This window comes from Gopherus evgoodei, chromosome 4 (genome assembly GCF_007399415.2).
Source record: "Gopherus evgoodei ecotype Sinaloan lineage chromosome 4, rGopEvg1_v1.p, whole genome shotgun sequence".
NCBI classification, from domain to species: domain Eukaryota; kingdom Metazoa; phylum Chordata; order Testudines; family Testudinidae; genus Gopherus; species Gopherus evgoodei.
The window spans coordinates 19,546,051-19,566,486 of record NC_044325.1 but is presented as its reverse complement, the minus strand read 5'-3'; the positions used below and the strand labels follow the sequence as shown (position 1 = coordinate 19,566,486).

Sequence of the window (20,436 nt, the reverse complement as noted above, 5' to 3'; positions counted from 1 at the left end):
AAGCCGGCCCTGTGGGGGAAAGAGAAGATGCCTGACATCTTCTCCTTAAGATAATTCCTACTCCAAGACATTGAGAGGTAGAGAGAAGCAGGGTTTAAATTCAGCTGGAGCTGTCTGGAGCCAAGCTCCAGTAAATATTCTCAAACCTTGACTCCAACCTGATGCTGTTGTGGTTCTCAACTGGGGCTCTGGGGCTCTCTGGGGGTCCACGAGCTGATTTCAGGGGGTCCACAAGGCCCTGCAGGGCTGACACCTCTGTGCACGCCCCCTTCCCACAGGGCTGAAGCCCCAAGCCCTGGCATGCCCCATGGAGAAGCCTGTTAAAAGAGGGATTTGTGTCGATGGATGGTTGCTGGGGCCTTTACAGTGTTAGCTATGGATGCCTGAGCCACTCCCAAACCTGCCAAATTAAGATATTCATATGAAAACCATCCTAAAATTCACCAGCATGCCCACAACCATCTAGCAGCCTAGCATCCCCCAGGCCCCCAGTTTGTCAGTATTGCCCCTGTCAACATTTTGACAATACTGACATCACCTGTTAGATCTCCACTTTTGGGATAATTGCTGTGGGCTTGAGGAGTAATATGTGAACTTTGTGGTGAGGAGGCAGAATCAGGGCAGGTGACATTGACATGACATCTGCTGCAGCTCAACAGACATGATAGCACCTGAGACGCAGGCAGAACTTTCAGATGGCTTGAGTCTAGGAACGAGACACGTTCACCAATCCACCGGCTGCAAACTAGCAGTGACTTCCCTGCCAATGCAGCAGGAAAGCCATGGCCAGAGGAGGGTGGTGGCAGCTGGCCCAGCCTAGGTGTGGGAGAGGGGCTGCCCCTTGTGTGCCTATTAGCCTTTCCCGCAGTTTGTGAGGGGCTGGTTGGGGTAGCAGTGCTGGCAAATCTCGACCCCTGCCTGGGTAGCAAGGGGGTGCCAGGGCCAGGCCTAGGGCAGGGGCGGGCACTCTAGGCCTGGTGAGCTGGGCCTCCCCAAGAGGCTGTGGGACTAACAGCTTTAATCTAGCAACTCCACACGGAGGCAGAGCTAAGCCTCCGCTACAGCCAGCTAGGCCCCGCCCAGGCCGTGTAGCCACGCCCCTAGCGACGGTAGGTGCCACCCCCTGACAGTGACCTCACTCCCGGGCTGTGCTCCCCCCGCCCGCCTCTCCTCCGCGCCCTCCGACCCCGCCCCTTGGCCCCGCCCGCAGGCCGGCCGGTGCTGGCTCGCGCCGGGACTCGCTCTCCCCTCAGTCGCGGTGGTCATTGGTCGGGCCCGACCGTGCGCGGCGATGCGGGTAAGGCTGCCCCTCCCCCCGCGGCGGTGACAGGCGGGGTCCGACCTGCTCCCCTCAGCCCCTGCGCTCCCTGCGGGGCGGGGCCAGCACCCGGCACCCATCCCTCCCGGGAGTCCGACCTCTCCCCTCCCCCGGCCCGCTGGCGGGGAGGGACCCGATGGCCCATGGGGGGCCCGGCCGTGACCAGGGGCCGCTGCGCCGTGGGCGCCTCGAGCCGACCCGATCCGGCCCGGCCTCAGCAGCGCTAACTGCGGCTGCCCGGAGCGTGCCGAGCTCCGCACCTTGTCCCGGGGCCAGCGCTTCGCCCGGCCGGGCGCGGGGGCTGCCCGTCTGACACGGCGCAGAGCCGGGCACGGGCCCGGACCGCCCGCCAGCTGCCCAGGCGCGTCCCATCGCCTCCACGGGACAGGTGGGGAAACTGAGGCACGGACAGGCGTGTAGCCGGGTACAGTGACACTGCTCGGGCTTCCCGCCCCTCTGCCATTGAACACACGGGGAATAAAGGACGGCGCAGGCCTGAGCGAGCAGCCCTTTATAGGGCACCTTCTGCCGGAGTCAGGGGGTTATTCCAGTTCGTGAGCAGGAGGCTAATGCATTGACCAGATGCTAATAATGGGCTCCTATGCACAAAACAACGGACAGGCAACTGAGGAGAAAAGGGACTAGCAGAAAAGCCTTACACACACTACAGTCGTGAATTTCACCACTTAGCTTAGTTCCCTGCATTTTGGTTATCACTTGAAATATACCTGACCAAACTTGTTGCCACAGTACCACAGAGCATGCAAGACAGCTTATGGTTTTTGTCAATACTGATACCATCAGTTTTTGTGGATCAGTACTACCTAGTCTCACTGTCAAGTTTCTGAGTAAGCTTTAGTATCAAGACTAGCACAGACTGAGCACCAACAAAGTCGTGTTTTGGGAACAATCTTTCAAATGTTATTTCACTTTAGAGTTCTTTATCATTTGAATGTGCATGTTTTAAAGATTTTAAAATTAAATCAGAGCTTTCAGACATTAATATCCAAGCTACGAAATTCAACCTTGCACTCCTTTAGAAGTCAGAGTGACCTCTAAGCAATTTTTAAAAAGTAATTAAAGGTATTATACCTCCCCTAGAGTCCTACTGCCAAAGTTTGTAATTTTACAATCCTGTCACTCACATGCACACCCCTTTAAAAAAAATCTTTTAAACTATTGCTCTAGGAAGGACAGATACAAAAGGCAAAACAGACTCCAAGGGTCATCGTGAAACTGACTAGGCACAAAGTATTATTAAATAAATCATTTTTAAATCGATGTCTCTAAAGTTCTGTTTTCAACAGTATAATATTAGAATGTATTTGTTTAAACATGAACATTTTTTCTTGCTTTATCAGTTCTCTTTTCTTAGCTTTACACAAGCATTATCACAGATGTCTTTATTTACAATCCTTCCTTTGCAGACTGAAATCCATGGTGGAACGAGAGTCAGACTGAATAACACACACAATGTTGATGACTGGGGGAGAGAGTGAAGGACATACTGTTCTTTAGCATCATTATTACAGACTATTTAAGACAAAATGAAGATCTTTATTCTGCTTTGGAAACATTAGAATTTAAGCATCTGAACTACATTTTCATTACAAGTTTTATTAGTGATCCCGTATTATTGCAGTAACACAGAAATGCAGGACCAGCAATTGGTGGAAAGTCCTAGCACCACAGAAGCATTAAGCTGGATGTCTTTGAAAGATCTTACTACCAAAGTGAGCAGTATGTCTCTCAGTCAGAATAATGAGGGAATTGACGAATGTAACCTAAATGAAAGCAGAACTAAGGAAGATACAGTGGAACTTGAAATGATGCATCAGAGCCTCCCTTGGGGGAATGGTAGACAAAGAAATTGTGAAGGGTTTTCTGAGAGCATTCATTGTATATCAGAATCCAACAGTTCATGGGGTGATTTTGAAAGTTTCAGTGAATCCTTAGTCAAGTCTGAGAGCATCAGTCAAACTCCTGAAGTTTTGGTGAATTCAGCAGAAACAAAAACTTCTAAAACTGACATGGAGTTATATGGAGAACATTGCAACACTTCTCATGGGCATCACTGCTCCAAACCATCTGTACACAATGGGAGGGAAGCTAGTGCTAGTTCTCAGGATAAGGTATGTAGTGCTAGTAAGTCAAAGACTCTGCTAAAAGTTTAATTGTTGTGCTACAGTTTCTTTGGGGTACTAGAAAGCACTTTCTGCAAACTGTACTTTGGGAGGATACAGTTTTAGGAGGAGGATAATGTAATTGAATGCAAAGCTGATGATGAAATGTGATTTTTTTTCATGAAATACTGTAGATTAGTATTTAATGTTTTTATTGCTATAATGCTTAGAGGCCGTAGTCAGAGTCTGTTGTGCTAGGCATCATACCAACAAAGTAAGCTACTGTACACACTTCAGGGGAGGGACTTATCTAAAAGACAACAGCTAGAATATGTGGGAGAGGGGGACAGGGTTACAAACATTTTATATTTTAAAGCAGAGAGATTAGTAGTATGCATAATTCTTAGCCAATTATATCAGTAATTACAACTCACCACCTACCCACATGTTATCAGATGGTAGTTTTCTGAATGTGCTGTGCCAGAAGTGAGTTTTGCGAAGGGATTGAGTGGGGTGGTGACTTTATGGATTTTGACTGGGAATTTTATCCAGGAGCAAGAGGTAGCTTGGGAGAAAGCACAAAAGATGCTTGTGGGAGAAGACTGAGGCTGGAATCATTGGCAGAGAAAGGTGGGAGTTGCCTTGTGATAAGACACTGGGATGTATAGAGGGAGGCTCTAAATTGTGGAGGGTTCTGAAAATTAAGACAAGATGTCTGGATGTGGTGGGACAGAAGAGAGGGGAGCATATGGAGAGATAAATACACATTACTAGTTATTCCTGGCCAAAACAGGCCATACCAAGTCATTGGATTTCTCTCTAAAAGAGACATTTAAATCTCTTCTGCTACCAACATCCTACTTTAATCTGTATGCTTAACCAAGGCAAAGAGATATAGCTGATACCTCATAGTTGAGTGGCACACTCCACTTTGAATTGTGTGTTCAGTTTCAGGGCAGAGAGACAATGATGGGCTACTGAGAATTCCCCTTGTATATATAATGTATAAGAAAACAACGTAATTTATCCCTCCCGTGGTATAGTGCTTGCCTACAACTGTAAGCTCTTTGGGGCAGTGACTACATGTTGTATTTGGAACATACCTAGCACATTGTCACTGCTGCCAATAATAAATAGTAATAATTTGAGACAGAGCCCTTAGGCCTCAGGATACAAGCCAAACAGCAGCTTCCTGAGCCTATGAAGAGACTTCCTGCCTGCCCCTCCCCCCCATGTTATTACCTAATTGTCAGTTATGACATTTTATACCTTCTTCTGAAAGAACTCCTATTGGCCACTGTCAGACAGGCTAGAAAGACCATTGGGCTAGTCCGGGGGTTCTCAGACTGGATCTTGGGACCCCTCAGGGGATCATGAGGTTATAACATGGGGGGGGGGTTGCAAGCTGTCAGCCTCCACCCAAACTCCGCCTTTCCTCCAGCATTTATAATGGTGTTAAATATATAAAAATGTGTTTTTAATTTATAAGGGGTGGGGGGGAGGGTCACACTCAGAGGCTTGCTGTGTGAAAGGGGTCACCAGTACAAAAGTTTGAGAACCACTGGGCTAGTCTGATATGGTAATTCCTCTGTACCTAGCCTTAACAAAGTAACGGATCTGAACTCGGACATGCATTAGGCGTTAGTTATAATTATGACAAAGCCACAAGATGAGGGAAAATAGGCTGGAGTTGAGTGTTAGAAATAATGTAACTAAGCAGATGAGATAACTATACATAGAGAGCTTCACATCCAGGAAAAAGATAAATAAATATATTTATACTAACTTACCTTTATCTGATTATACTGCTGACTGGTGGGCCAGCTCACTGGCTAGTACGCTGAAGAAAGCTCCCAACAGTGACATAATTTCAGCATTTTCTTTAACAAAAAAAGAGTTTAGTATCAACTCAACACACCTTTCATAGACTATCATTCTTTCATGAAAGTCAGGACCTGCTGCCTGGCCTTTCCTAAAGCCTCTCCCCAGTAAGGCCTCTAATCCCTGTGGCTGTCCCCAACCAGCCCATCCACTTGATTGATACACAGCCCTTCCCCAGTCTTTCCTGACCCACTCTCTCCTTCTGTGACTGAGCAGGCTCCCTCTTACAGGAAGTGTTTTGTCACATGACACTTGGTCAGCCATAGCCTTAAAACAGCATGCTGTTACACATGTGTGTCTATATAGATGGTTTGGACTCCACAAAAATAACCTTTCAGGAAAGTTAGCTCATCTCGGCCTATATGTAGGAATAAATTTCCCTTCTGACAGTATCAGGAGTTTGTGGGCAACCTAGGACTAGGGTGACCAGACAGCAAATGTGAAAAATCAGGACGGGGTGGAAGGTAATAGGAGCCTATGTAAGAAGACTGCCCAAAAATCAGGACTGTCCCTTTAAAATCGGGACATCTGGTCACCCTACCTAGTACTCAACACCATTCCTTGAGACTTTCTAGGCAGTCCAGGCTCATTCCCTACATAACCCTTCCACCAGCTTCACTGAGAGGAACTGAGCATGTCCTGTCTGACCAAGATTAATCTCCTGCTCTATCGCTGTCAAATAATGTAGAGAAACAAAAAAGCCGCCAGAGTTTACATTCCTGGTTTCCAAGGTGTCACTATTCAGTATCCTACACAACTGTGGCTAAGATGCCAACTCCTTCACACCCTCCCATGGAATGCAGTAAAGAATGATACAAGATGCTCCTCTGCTCTACCTTCTGCACACAGAGGTGGTTTAAAAGGACCCAGCGAAATAGTTTAGTCCCAAAATTAGACCAGCTTGGAGAATGTTATAATTTGGTAGCAAACCAGCTGTAGATTTAAACTATTTGAATTTAAAAAGCATTAAATGGATAGTATCAAGTAAGAGTTCATATTTTGAAAAGTCCCTGGACTAGCATTTACTTACACTTAAAACTGCATTTTTTTTTTACGTTTTCATTTTTGCATTTTACTCATCTTAGACAATGAAAACGGATTAGAGAGTTTCCCTTTCTGGTTCTCATGCAACTACAGAGTTTGGGTGGCAAACACACTAAAGGAATATTGCAATCCAAACAGACTTTTCAAAAATCATTAAAATAATTCTATCATTCTGGGCAAAAATGGAATTAAAAGGTCAAAATCAAAACTTTGGAGCAGATAGACTGAGCATTTCTAGAACAGAGCTTGATTCTGCATATCCTTACTCACGTGAGCAGTCCACAGTCCTGCAGGTAATCCTATTAATTGCACTGGGACTCTTTGCATGAGTAAGAGTCGTTCATGTGGATAAGGACCAGATCCTCCAAATTCTCAGTCATTATTGTCATAGGAGGAACAAATGTGTAAGTTCTCTTTTCTGGCTCTACACCAGCAATTAAAGAAAAACACCATTTCATGGCGCACACACAAGGAAGTAAACAGTTACATTTCAGCTTTATTGGCTATCCTGTAAACTGTGTACATATAGTTAACTATTGACTTCTTGTATAATGTGAATATACTGGACCTCATTTAATTGAATGTATAAACATGATGTATGCGTATCTACATCTGTCACATACTCTAAGCCCGATCCTTTATTCAAGCAAAACACTCATAGATTTTAGTGCGTTGTGTGCCACTATTAATGGGCTTTGCATCAGGCTTAATGTCAATGGAAAAAAACTCCCATTGACTTCAGTAAGCTTTGGATCAGGGCCTGTGTGAACTGCACGATTGGGCTTATGAGGTGTGTAATAAAACTCTGCTTTTTCTAGGCCAATCTCAGCTATGAGGATATTTTTAAGTTGAGTTTTCCAGAAGTCATTGTACCACAGTCCACAGAGAGCATAAGAAGCTTAGATCAAGTTCTTGACACAGATAATGAAGACATTGGGACTCCTGAATTTACGAAGAGACAGCTTTGGTAATGAATTTACATAAACATTCAAACACCCAGCAATAATACTGTTAATTTTTCTGAAAGACTAAATGAGGGGAGGGGAGAGTGAATTTACTTGTTTCAATTTAAAATAAGCTATTTCAGTTTAATCAGTACATTAATTTTATCAGCTTATTAGGTTCAGAAAGGAAATGGGGTTGTTTTTCTAGTCCCTGAAAAGCATAACAGTCCACCTGTCAGTAGTATTAATTCTTTTTGTAGAATTCTTACTGCTTATGGTAGCACTTCAGATTATTAAAGTCCTGGAATGCTGGACACCAACAGACAGTGTGTTCTTTCTGTTGTCAGCATTCCTTCCCTTTCCAGCATTTCTGTGTTGTTTCTCTTTCATCAAGAGTAGGAACACAGGTCCTTCTTTCCCAATCACTGGTACAGCCTCCCAATTCTCCCAGGAATTACTGCTCCTCCTGTTAAGCTACATACTCTCCCTAATCAGTAGTGCATCTGGTTTCCTTCCTGGAGATCATCAAGTTAACAGCAGTTGAAATGGGTAACTTGGCTGTTAAGTCTGCTGGAATGCTGATCAACTTGTTACCCATTTTTGAAGGATTACTGCTTCTGCACTAGTAGCTGTCCTGGTTTCTGCACACATCTAGAACATTGTAACTAAAAAGTAGGCTTGGTTATTTGTACTGTATATTAGTGAAGGTCCAAGGATTAACACATGCAATAAAATAAGTGTTTTTATTTAGTTTTTCCCTCAGTAAACTCACATGTGCACCACTCTGATCAGGTAGCTTACATCTGGGAAAGGAGAGAGAGAGAGAGAGAGAGAGAGATTGTTATTTTTAATTCTTGGAAGGCACACCAATATCATGGTGCTGTGTAACATACAAGGAACCTAGATATTCTATGTGACAAACTCCCCATGACAGATGTTAGCCACCTTGCTTAATGCACTACTGGAAAGCACACATAGTGTGGTGATGAACATGGCATAAGAACCTATCAAGGTTCCTCCTCCACTCTGAACTTTAGGGTACAGATATGGGGACCTGCATAAATACTTCTAAGCTTAACTACCAGCTTAGATCTGGTTTCGCTGCCACCATCCAGATTCCTCAGTCTGGAACACCCCCTTTCCTCCCAAAACCTTCCCCTCCCTGGGTAGCCTTGAGAGACTTTTTCACCAAGTTCCTGGTGAACACCGATCCAAACCCTTGTATCTTAACACAAGGAGAATTTAACCATCCCCTCTCCTTTCCCCCACCAATTCCTGGTGAGTCCAGATCCTATCCCCTTGGATCTTAAAACAAGGAAAAATCAATCAGGTTCTTAAAAAGAAAGCTTTTAATTAAAGAAAGAAAGGTAAAAATCATCTCTGTAAAATCAGGATGGAAAACACTTTACAGGGTAATCAGATTCATATAGCCCAGAGGAACCCCCTCTAGCCTTAGGTTCAAAGTTACCGCAAACAGAGGTAAATTCCTCTCAGCAAAAAAGGAACGTTTACAAGTTGAGAAAACAAAAATAAGACTAACACACCTTGCCTGGCTGTTACTTACAATTTTAAAATATGAGAGATTGGTTCAGAAAGGTTTGGAGAGCCTGGATTGATGTCTGGTCCCTCTTAGTCCCAAGAACGAACAACCCCCAAAACAAAAAGCGCAAACAAAAGACTTCCCCCCCACCAAGATTTGAAATTATCTTGTCCCCTTATTGGTCCTTTGGGTCAGGTGTCAGCCAGGTTTCCTGAGCTTTTTAACCCTTTACAGGTAAAAGGATTTTGGTGTCTCTGGCCATGAGGGATTTTATAGTATTGTACACAGGAGGGCTGTTTCCTTCCCTTTATAGTTATGACAGAACCTGAATAGAGTAAGTAGTTAGGCTTCTGCAATTTGACATCCTGATTTAGATGCCTAATTCTTTTCCTCTGTGTTTCCCTGGAGCTGGGCCTTTGCTTTAAATACTGTTTGAGCATCACAGAGAAGGAAATCACACCTACCCAGATGAGACCAAATATGAAAGTAACCTACATGAATATCAGGCTGGCTCAATGCAGCCCGAAAGCCAAAATAAGGAAGAGGGTTGAGAGACACAGACTAACCAAACTGTAGGTTAGCTGCCTTTGAAGGGAAATAAATAGAGCTCTGCTTTGTACCTGCTTGCTCTCCACAACACGAATTGGACATCACCACCTCTGGATCATGATTTTTCTAATGCATATCTCCTGTCTACTTCTACTCATTCTGGAGATATGTGGGCATATAAAGCTCTCTCAGACATGCTCTTACTGTATGGCTATTTATTTGATAAAAAAAGCATGCACAATTTTTTTGCAATTGCTTATATCATTGAGATCATGCATCTTTGTTAGCAAGTTGGATTGATAACTTGGGCAAATAATTCTAAGTAATAATTCTACATTTCCATAGTAGGTGGTTCAGGGGTGTGCCCCTGTACAGTTGTCTCCAGGGAGGTTGCATTAGAATTGAAAATTAGATCATGGCTTTATATGAGGCTCAAGATCATTGATTTTGTTTGGAAATTTTCTATGAACTGCAATTTCAAGTTGCATTTCTTTTCTAGCATTGACTCTGGAAACGTCTGGAGAACTCTTAGAGACCCCGATAGCACCACAGGTTTAAGATGTCCCCGAAATAAATCCCATTGCCAGGAAAACTTCTTATCTGCTCTTGGAATAGATGTAAATCAAAAGGTAATTTAAAAAATATGTTTGGCTAGAACACCACTGTAAGTGTTTGATTTAAACTTGTATTCATTTAAGTCATCCAGGCAGAAAAAAACAGATCTCAGACACACAGCTACACTAGGAAGTGTATTTTGGTGGATTGCAAATGCTAATGTCTTCAACTAGGGCCTTTTTGATGACAAAAGGGCTTGTCTACACAGGGAGTTATTCCTGATTAATTCCTTGTGTGGACACACTTATTCCAGAATAATGGAGTAAATCAGGAATAGTTGTTCCCACTTAGGCCTGGTCTACACAGGAGGGGGAAATCAATCTAAGATATGCAACTTCAGCTACGAGAATAGCGTTGCTGAAGTTGACATATCTTAGACTGACTTACTTCGCGTCCTCACAGCACAGGATCGACGGCCGCCACTCCCATGTCAACTCTGCTTCCGCCTCTCGCCCGGAGTCGACGGGGAGCGCGTTCGGGGATCGATGTATTGCATCTAGATGAGATGCAATACATTGATCCCCTTGAGATTGATCACTACCCGCTGATCCGGCGGGTAGTGTAGACATACCCTCTAATTCACACCCTACTTTATTCCAGATGAATTGTCATGTAGTTTAAGACTTCTAAGATGTTATAACTATTATAATGATGCAAAGACTAAATTCTGGCTGTCTTTGCCAATTTACAACAGATACTTCAATACATTCTCTACTATAATGACAGTATGTCACTTTGTTTGGATTACGGAATCAATTTCTGATTTAGTTGGCAGAGTTCCACAAATGTAGGGTTTTTTGCCTACTTTGAGGTGGAGGAGTTATCAGAATTTATACAAGACATTATGGGTTCAGTCCAGTGAAGTCAGTTGACTTGACTTAAGTGGAAATTGGACTGCTCCTTGTGAAAAATGTAATCAGTTGGTCCAATTAAGTTCTGTATGCTTGAATATCTGGCTTAGCTGTACAGGTTGGAACACAATATTCATTTTGCTTTTACTCAAATCATTTCATCCATTTCAGGGTTAAAAAATAGAGAAAACATGTTTTAAATAAATTTGAAGATTAAAACACAGCGACATTTTAAACTCTCAAAGCAGAATTGTTACTATTCAGTCTTTTTATGTTGGAAATATTAATTGGAGGTAGCTTTTTATTATCGCCTGTTTAGTTAGCGCAACTTTAATCTTCTTGCTCTGCTTTTCAGAGCTAACTATATCTTCATTAATAGTTGCTGTTAGCTTTCCTGATGGTTGCCTATTTGAAACTACTGGTGTTACCTGGATTAAATCAACCTCTCACATGAGTTTAATCAAACAAAATTGCAGTGCTGGTTAGTCATGCAAGACCTGGTCTACACATGAGTTATACTGGCATAACTGTGTTGGGTGATTTTATTTTGAATTGATATAGTTAGAGCATTACTATTCTCTTAGTGTGGATGCAATTATATCAGTATGAAGGCACTTGTCGTGGGGTAGGTACACCCCGTCACAGGGTGTCGGGTCACATATGGTCAAAAAGAAGAGAAAAGTCTGTTCCACAGCCAGTTAGTTCTTATGTTGATGTCCCTTACTATAAATGTGGTAGTATGACCTAGTGGCCAGCATCAAGAGCGTAGCCCTCCCACCCAGGGCGGTGTGGCCCAATGGTCAGAGTCAAAGTCACCCCACTTTGTGGAATTAGGTGGTCTGTTGGCTCATTGGGGAAATGGGGCACCACTCAGGGGTGTATGGCACCTAGGGTAACGGGACTCAGTCCCTCCCTACTCTGAGTCCCAGCCCAGGGCCTGGCAGTGGTGGGGTGCTCACCACCGAGTCAGCAGGGATCCTCCCAAAATATGCTGACTGGTTCCCTGGTTCGCTCACTGGAGAAGAGTCTAAGTCCCCTGGGCTACTTCCTACCCTTTCTCCCTCAGTGGTGCTCCACGGTTCCCCTGGGTCCCTGGGGTCCTCGGATGGCATAGTTCCTGCTGGTGCGGTCTCTTCTCTGGGATCATCAGACAGCCTGGAGTCCACGTGGAACTCTGCGTGCCGAGGCTCTGTAGTTGGAGCCTATAGCAGCTCCCTGGAAGGAGCCTGTAGTCTGTATTCTCCCCCTTCAGCAGCATGCCCAGACTGAGTTGTGCTGCTTTCTTTTATACTCCGCCTCCAAGCTGAGCACGTCCAGCAGAGTCAGGCTACGTCTACACTACAGCATAAAATCGAAATTACTAAAACCGGTTTTATAAAACCGATATTATAAAATCGATTATGCGTCCACACTAGGGCACATTAATTCGGTGGTGTGCATCCATGGTCCTAGGCTACCATCGATTTCCGGAGCGGTGCACTCTGGGTAGCTACATTAAAGGAATGAGACCAATAACTTCGATTTCCGTCCACACTAACCCTAAATCGATACAGTAATATTGATTTTAGGGTTAATCCTCTCGTTGGGGAGGAGTACAGAAATCGATTTTAAGAGCCCTTAAAATCGATTTAAAGTGCCTTGTAGTGTGGACGGGTACAGAGTTAAATCGATTTAATGCTGTTTAAATCGATTTAACTGTGTAGTGTGGACCAGGCCTCAGAAGAGCGGGGCTTCCTCAGTTTGCAAAGCACAGTTAACCCTCTTGGGGCTGGGGTGGGATAGGTACACCCCATCACAGCACCTTATACTGGTACAGTTAGCCCTGTTTCTGTTCAGGAATAAATATACTGGTATAAGATATCTTTATGTCAATATTAGGGAGACTAGATAGGTGAGGTAATAAATCTATTGGACCAACTTCTGTTGGTGAAAGAGAGAAGCTTTCTAGCTACACAGAGCTCTTCTTCAGGGCTGGGACAGGTATTCACTGTCACACCTAAATACAAGGTGGAAGAGATTGTTTAGCATAAGTAGGTAACACATATCTAACACAATGGTTCTCAACCAGGGGTACATATACATATATACGCAGTAGTCTTCCAAGGGATACCTCAACTCATCTAGATATTTGCCTAGTTTTACAACAGGCTACATAAAAAACGCTAGCGAAGTCAGTGCAAACTAAAATGTCATACAATGACTTGTTTATAACTAAAATGTCATACAATGACTTGTTTATACTGCTCTATTTACTATACAATGAAATATAAGTACAATATTTATATTCCAGTTGATTTATTTTATAATAATATAGTATAAATGAGAAAGTAAGCAATTTTTCAGTAATAGTGTGCTGTGATATTTTTCTATTTTTGTGTGATTTTGTAAGCAAGTAGTTTTTAAGGGAGGTGAAACTTCGAGGTACCCAAGACAAATCAGACTCCTGAAAGGGGTACAGTAGTCTGGAAAGATTGAGCACCACTGATCTATGGGACCGTTCAAAGTGAAGTGGCTTATTATTACCTGTGCAGTCATAGGATGAAAAATTGGGGTTATAGGGTTGCAATATGTTGTATTAAGCCATAAATCCCATGTCTTTATGATTTCTAGCAAAGTTATGAATTTAAACTGCCAGGCTCGTCGTTTGAAGGTGTTGTGCAGATTTCCTTTGAGGATGAGGATTGAGAGATCAGATATGGAGTGATCATTTTGTGAAAAGTGTTTGCCTGTGGGTGATACAGTGGTTTTGTCTTATTTATCTGGTGGAGTTCATTTGAGAGTATGATTGTCTAGTTTCACCCACATAGTTGTTATTGGAGCACGAGTAAGGCTACAGTTTTGTCACAGAATCCCTAACTTCCAAAGACCTCTGTGACTTCAGCCCGCAGCGGCTGCGACCTGCAGGATAGGTGGCAGGGCGCTGGGGCTCCCAGCCACCAGCAGCAGCGAGGGTAGCCAGCAGCTCCCTGCTGCCGTGTGGGGGGGGAGGGAAGAAAGGGTTAGTTGTACCCCACAGTCCCCAGCTGCCATGGGGGATAGGGGGATCCCAGCTGGGGATCCTTGCAGCCCCCAGCAGCTCCCTGCCACCACTGGGGGAAGGGGTACCACCTCAACTCCAAGCCCTCATGGGTGCTGGGGGCCTCTAGGGCTCCTAGCCGGCCCCCACAGCTACCCAGTGGTTTCCCATTTTGTCACGGATATTTTTTAGTAAAAGTCAGGGACAGGTCATGGGCAATAAAGAAAAATTCACGGAAGCCATGACCTGTCTCTGATTTTTACTAAAAATATCCGTGACAAAATCTTAGTCTTATGCATGAGGTACGCCCTGTGTTGGGATAGACAGATGCAGTACCCATGGACTTTAAAAGGTGTGTTGTTGGGAGTATAGCAGTGGAGATTTATTTGCAGGTTTTGCATCTGTTATGGCAGGCAGAAGTGGATTATGATTTACTGAGACACTGGGCACAAAGAACATTTGGGCCTCACTCTCCTGGAGTGGCCCAGGCTCCCTGGGCAACTCCTACCACTGCCTGGCTCTGGCTTCTGGTCTGACCTGGAGGTGGGGCCTCAGGGCGAAGAGGAAAAGCAAGGGGCAGTGCTACTGTTCTGGTGCCAGTTGCCCCCCTACTTCTACCCAGGCTCCTGTGGGGGCCCCCAAAATGGCTGGAGCTCCTGGGCATGGGCTCATGCATTAATCCGCCACTGATAGCAGGATTGGATGCTATTTTGAGTTGGTGAGTCCTTGTCTGGGGGAAGCTTCCTTCTGAAGATGAGCTTTGAAGGCCAGAAGAGGGGGTTCAAACAATATTTCTTTGGGATATGGTCTCCATCAAGTATGGGTTTTAGTTGTTTAATAATACCCAGTATGGGTTCCATTGCAGGGTGGCAGGTGACAATTAGGAGTGTGTGGCTGGAGGGGTTTTTTCTGTATCCAAACAGGTTTTCCTCACATTATACTATACAAGAGCATCCCTAGTAGGGGTGGTACCGCTTTAGTGATACTGGTACAGTTAAAATGGAACAGCTTTCTCATGTACACACAGCCTAACCCAAAAAGACAAAACTAGTAAGAATAGTTTCCAAGCAACTTTTTAGACCACAATCAAGCTGTGTGATCCAAGTGGACAGAATCTTGCCCCAGCACAGAACTGCACTGAAGTCAATGAGAGGTAGGTGGCGGCAGGGGATACACATTACAGATCTGAGTATAGGCCAGGGGTTTAGATTGCAACTTCCAAAAATAAAGTTAAATGCCTATTTGCTTATTAGTTCTGAGAGGGGGACCTTTTTTCAAGAGGGCCAAAGGCCATTCCTGAATAAAACAGTTCTGACATTGATGGACACTTAATATTATGAAGAGTGTTTTAAATGATGCTTCTTGTTTATTAGGACTTCTCAGGAGACAGCAAAGATGGTTTAGAAGAGACAAACGTTAAAATAAATGAAGACTTAGAAGATAGATCCAATATTAACAACTGTAAAGCACTAATTCAAACCAAGGTAAGAGTTGTTCTGAGGTAAGTACATCAGAGAGATACAGGTCTCATATTTTACATGTCCCTGGGTGCTGTTCAGACAGTTGTCAGGATTTCCATTCCCGTGCTGGTGTTTTAACATACTTTCTAGTGGGACCTGGCAGTTCTTCAGCCTAATTTTGCTTTTTCAAATGCTCCTGGAAGTTGTGCACAGAGTACTTTGTAGGCACCAAGTGCAAAGTGATGTAAGATTGGGAGAGTTAGAACTTCAGGTCATGTGTTATTTAAGGAACTTGAGTTGCATGATTAGTATGGGCTCTGTGCTAAGACAGTAGCAAACATGTAAGATTGATTGATGACACTTTGATGACTGAGAAGGTTCCATCACCAAACAACAGGATTAATGTGATGAAGGCATGAATGAAAAGATAGCAACACTGACTCGACTCGCTCTTACAGAACAGCGAGGGAGGAAGGGAACAAGAATGGAGGAGGCAATTGTGTCCAACTGGTATTTCAGGTATTCAGATTGAATCAGAGGTTAGGATCCTTCATGGAGGGAAAGAATAGAGGTGGTGAGAAATAAACAAAAACTACTCTCAAACAAGAGACTCAATAGCAACCTGTTTGGAATAAAGCAAAATAAAACTACCATAAGAGTGGGGGGTTTCAGGAGCAAAGGATACTACTAGGACTTAGCCCATTTGTGTTAGTAGGCTGAGAGAGATGTAACTGGGAATACTTAGTGTTAAAGCTAGTTTAATCAGGTAATTACTTACCAATTGAAAACATTTTCTGGTGTCTGTGTACTTTGCCCTTAAATTTAGTCTCTATTTCAAGTCAGCATTTCTATGCGCTAGGGAGCAGTTGTTCGTGAGCCTTGCAAATTCCATTCGTTTTCTGCTAAAGGAATTTAGATCATTTTGAAGGAAAACTTCACATTTAGAAATAAATGTGGCAAAACTGCTTTCTTGTTCATTACTTTAAAAGGAAAGGCCCTTTTTTTTTTTTCTTTTTTTTTTTTTAAGCCATGGTAACGTTTAGATGAGCATGTCAAACAGAAGCTCCCTTTCTCTTAAGGAGAAAAACTGTCTTGTTGCTGTGGTAGTGCAAAGTGCACGCACACACACATGCTGGTTTTTAGTCCACTTCAAGCTGAATATTGAACTGTGTTCAGTTTTGGACACCTCAGTACCTGAAAGATATAAACAGGAGGGAGTTCAGAGAAGAGAAACAGGTGGGACAGAGAAGGTGGTAGGATTGATTCATGAAGGTAAACTGCAGCTATTGTGTTATTTGGTAAGGGTGGGGTGATCTTTCTGGCTATACACCTTTAACATTTGTAAGAGGCAGGATTCACTCCTCCCACAAAAAACAAAGAGGTAAAAAGCAACACAATGGGATGAAATTAAAGAGGAAAATGTAGGCTGAACAGGAAAATCTTATTTAACAAGATCTAATGGACTTTGGAATAGCTTCTCAGGAGAAACAGGAAGTCCCAGAGCTAGATATTGCAAACTAGAATACACGCTAGGCAGGGTCTTGTAGTGAACAATCCTGTATTTACTTAGGGATGGGCTAGATGCAATAATAAGCTCTTTTCCATTTCTGTTCCTGATTGCAAACATTTCCATTTGGTAACCCTATTTTGTCAGGAAGACTAATAATTTCTCAGTCTGTTTGAAAATGTAAACAGCTTTAATTCCTTAACTAGTTAATTGCAGAAAACTATTCACATTTTTTTTTCCTCATTTGACTCAGCTGGCTGTATCACCAGATTCCAGACATGGTCATTTCTTTAGTTATAACCTGTTTTTGAAGAGGACACCATCAAATGGAAATACGCAATTTAAAACAGTCCCAGGAAAGAAGAGGATTTTCAGTACACACAGTCTAAAAATGAAAATTTTCAATAGTGATGTTTGCTAAATCAAACGTACCTATCTTTCCTTCATTTAAAAGTTACCTTCATTTTGTTACCGGGTTGTTACCTAAGACTGGAGAGGTTTTTGTGAAGAAAAAAGAAAAAAAAATCTTATATAATAGTTGTGTGTTGCACTTAAAGCAATTCTCTTACCAAAAGGTACTTATTCTATTTAGTTTTAGATTTTAGTTTTGTCCTAGTAAATTTTGGTGGGAGTCATGGTAAATGATGAAGTCATATCTTGTATGGTAATCCAGCTAGAATCAAGTGTTACATTTAAAGGCATTTGGTCGTTGCTCTGTGACCTTTTAAACAACTGTTCCCTTTTGGGTCTAAATGGATCTTTTTAATTCAAACTCCCTCCTCCCCCCAAAACTCTGAACACATCTTTGGTGTGTTGTAAGGTGCGCCTTGGTGTTACCATCTCTTTTCCTTGACTTGGTTTGGTTTGGACCATCCTTGGGTCTGGTACTGTGTGTTGCTGCTGATCCCTTACTCCGAGGAGCTCCTCTCCACCTCCACCACACACACACACACACTATGACCTTCACATCGTTTTCTGTTTATAAGCATGGCTCTGTACAGTTTTATCTCGGTTGCCGAATGGCATTTTTATTGAGTGGCGTTCTAACACAGTTTAACCAGCTAGCCTGGATGGAGTCAGTGTTATAATCAGGTTCAGAAACAGTTCTAGGATCAGTCTCTGCTTGTAATAGAATGTCTTTTGAATGTGGTTGTAACATGACTTTAGAAACATTCAGTCCCCAGCCATTTTAAACTGTGCATAGTCATCATGGTTGTAAAACTGTTAGAAGCTAGTTGTGCAGTCAAGGCCTTGTACTGTGCAGTGCGGTAGGCTGCTATTTTAAGACTTTAAATTTCATACTAATGACTAACTAGTTTGCCCACTGTCCTGCATGTACAAGTCCCATAGTACCAAGTCAGATACACTTCATATTTAATATCAACCATAGAATCTATGGCTCACTCATGACAAACATTCATCTTCACTTGGTGTATAAGTTACATTACTTGTTAGCAAGAACTTTATATGCAGGTTATATTGATATTTTTGTTATTTTGTCCCTTATGAATGTGAAAACTTTGTATGATTGTTTTTATTCTAACAAGACAGATAAGCCTCTGTGACTTTATGAAGATAACTTTACAGCATTGCACAAGAGGTTTTGTACATGTTAAAGTATATTGTATATAGTCGAATTGTAAAGGCATGTGACAGAAACTAGATAATCTGAAATTAAATGTTTTAAATGTTAATTTAAATAATAAAACAATTCATTCTTTTTGTGTTAGGACCTGTATTTAAATGAGATTCTCACTAACGCCTTGCCAAGTCTTATGCACATACTTAACTTTAAGAACATGCATAGTCTGTGCTTAAAATGAAGTGCATAGGTATTGGCAGAATCGAGGCCTAAATCGGTGTAAACTCCATTCAGCAGTAAAATCAGAGCTGAGTTATACATTTACTAGCAGTAGTAACTTTCAGGATACCTCACTGCTATTAATTTAGGAAAAAGTGTTTACATAATGCCTGCTCAGTTAATGGCAACAGTTTAGCTTAACCGTTAGTCTTTTATTTGACTAGGTGCCATTTAACATGGCCCAGGAATCTAGGGCTCTGATCCTACAATGACTTCTGCGTGGCTAGACCCAAGGCTTTATGTGGGTGTAGGATCAGGGCCGAAGGTCTTAGAACTTTAAAGAAACACCGATTCCTAGCTTCAGAAACCTTATAGTAAACAGTTGGCACGAGTTAACAAGTCTGCACTGATTTTTGTAATGTGTTTAATAAAATGTTCCGGATACAGATTTCTGCTGCACGTATTTTTTCATCTCTTTTGAAATGGAAATGCAATCATTGCATTAAAGAGCTGATTCAATAATGTCCTTATATACCCATGTGCAACTTTAACTATTGGCTTCACATCCTCAAGAATCTTGCCATATTGGGGTCCATATCTATAGGATTTTTATTTTGCTAGTCTAACCAGTTTTAGTTTAAAACATACTAGACACTATTTCAAGATTAGCTTGTAAAAATCTGTCCAAGGAGACAAGGGTGTGCAAAGCTTATTTAAGCTACCTGAACATCTTTCCCACCCCAAAAATAGCTTTTATAGCACCTCTCATCAAGAGCATCACTCTTTACAAGCATCACCAAATAACTCAATCTGAATAGATCCCTAAGTAGATTCACATCCACAAAATTGGCATAGGAACTTTAGTATAGGTTTTACCCCATTTTGCTCTCCCCTCTTGCCATGTGAAAAAACAGGAGAAACTGGATCCATACACACAATGCACGAAGACGTTATGAGAAAGCAGACTGAGAAAACAAAAAAATCTTTAATACCTAATAGGTGAGGTTTTTCTTTTATCCATTATTGATAGAAAGCAGAAGTAGGCGTGTCCCTTTAATGTGGTCAAGAATTTCCATCTTACAGATGGGGAAAGTTTTTACAAAGGTTGGATAACTTGCTTATGGGTACACAGTAAATCAGCTGTGGAGCTGAGTATACAAACCTGAAATCATAACTCCCTGGCCATTGCTCCAACTACTAGATAATGTGTATAACAGCATAGGTGCTGACTCTGTGGGTGCTCCACCCACGGAAAAAAAATTGGTGGGTGCTCAGTACTCACCAGCAGCTCCCCATGGCCCTGCCCCGCCCCCCTGCTCTAGCTTACCTCCGCCTCTGCAAGCATGCCGCCACATCCTGCTTCTCCCCCCTCCCTCCCGCGCTTGCGCTGCGACGCAGTCAATTTGCGGGGCAGGGAGGGAAGGGGAGGAGGGGAAATGCAGCGTGCTGGAGAAGAGGTGGTGGAGTTAGGGCAGGAACTTTGGGGATGGAGGTGGAGTTGGGGCGGGGGGGCATGAGCACCCACCGGAGCAAGTTGGTGCCTATAACAGCAGCCTAGGGCATATGATCATGATGCCTTCAAGTGACCAGCCCCAATCACTACATGAGCATACATGCGTGATAGGCATACAGAAGGCTTTTCCGTTGACACCTAGATTAGAATTTTTACCTGTAAATGCATCTCTAATGTACGACAAACAGTGAATTTCTGTTGCCGAGAGAGGCAGGGCTGTTAAAAATTTCACACCGTGTCTGATGTAATTAAGGTGACCTAACCACCAGTGTAG

The 20,436-nt window shown here is 43.0% G+C and overlaps 1 protein-coding gene across 1 annotated transcript; it reads left to right on the top strand.

The window, feature by feature from the left end:
• Positions 1-1,196: 1,196 nt before the first annotated feature.
• CLBA1 (clathrin binding box of aftiphilin containing 1) lies at positions 1,197-19,095 on the top strand. Its single transcript, XM_030558613.1, has 6 exons — positions 1,197-1,297; positions 2,746-3,450; positions 7,185-7,333; positions 9,899-10,028; positions 15,255-15,365; positions 17,102-19,095. The coding sequence occupies exons 2-6, from the start codon at positions 2,971-2,973 to the stop codon at positions 17,267-17,269; spliced, it is 1,038 nt and encodes a 345-aa protein (XP_030414473.1). The 5' UTR covers positions 1,197-1,297; positions 2,746-2,970; the 3' UTR covers positions 17,270-19,095.
• The last annotated feature ends 1,341 nt before the right edge of the window (positions 19,096-20,436 follow it).

Coding starts and splice junctions, on each gene's coding strand:
- CLBA1 (XM_030558613.1), top strand. CDS start 2,971: ATGCAGGACCAGCAATTGGTGGAAAGTCCTAGCACCACAGAAGCATTA. Junction 10,029..15,254: donor GAATAGATGTAAATCAAAAG/GTAATTTAAAAA, acceptor CTTGTTTATTAG/GACTTCTCAGGAGACAGCAA. Junction 15,366..17,101: donor AAGCACTAATTCAAACCAAG/GTAAGAGTTGTT, acceptor CATTTGACTCAG/CTGGCTGTATCACCAGATTC.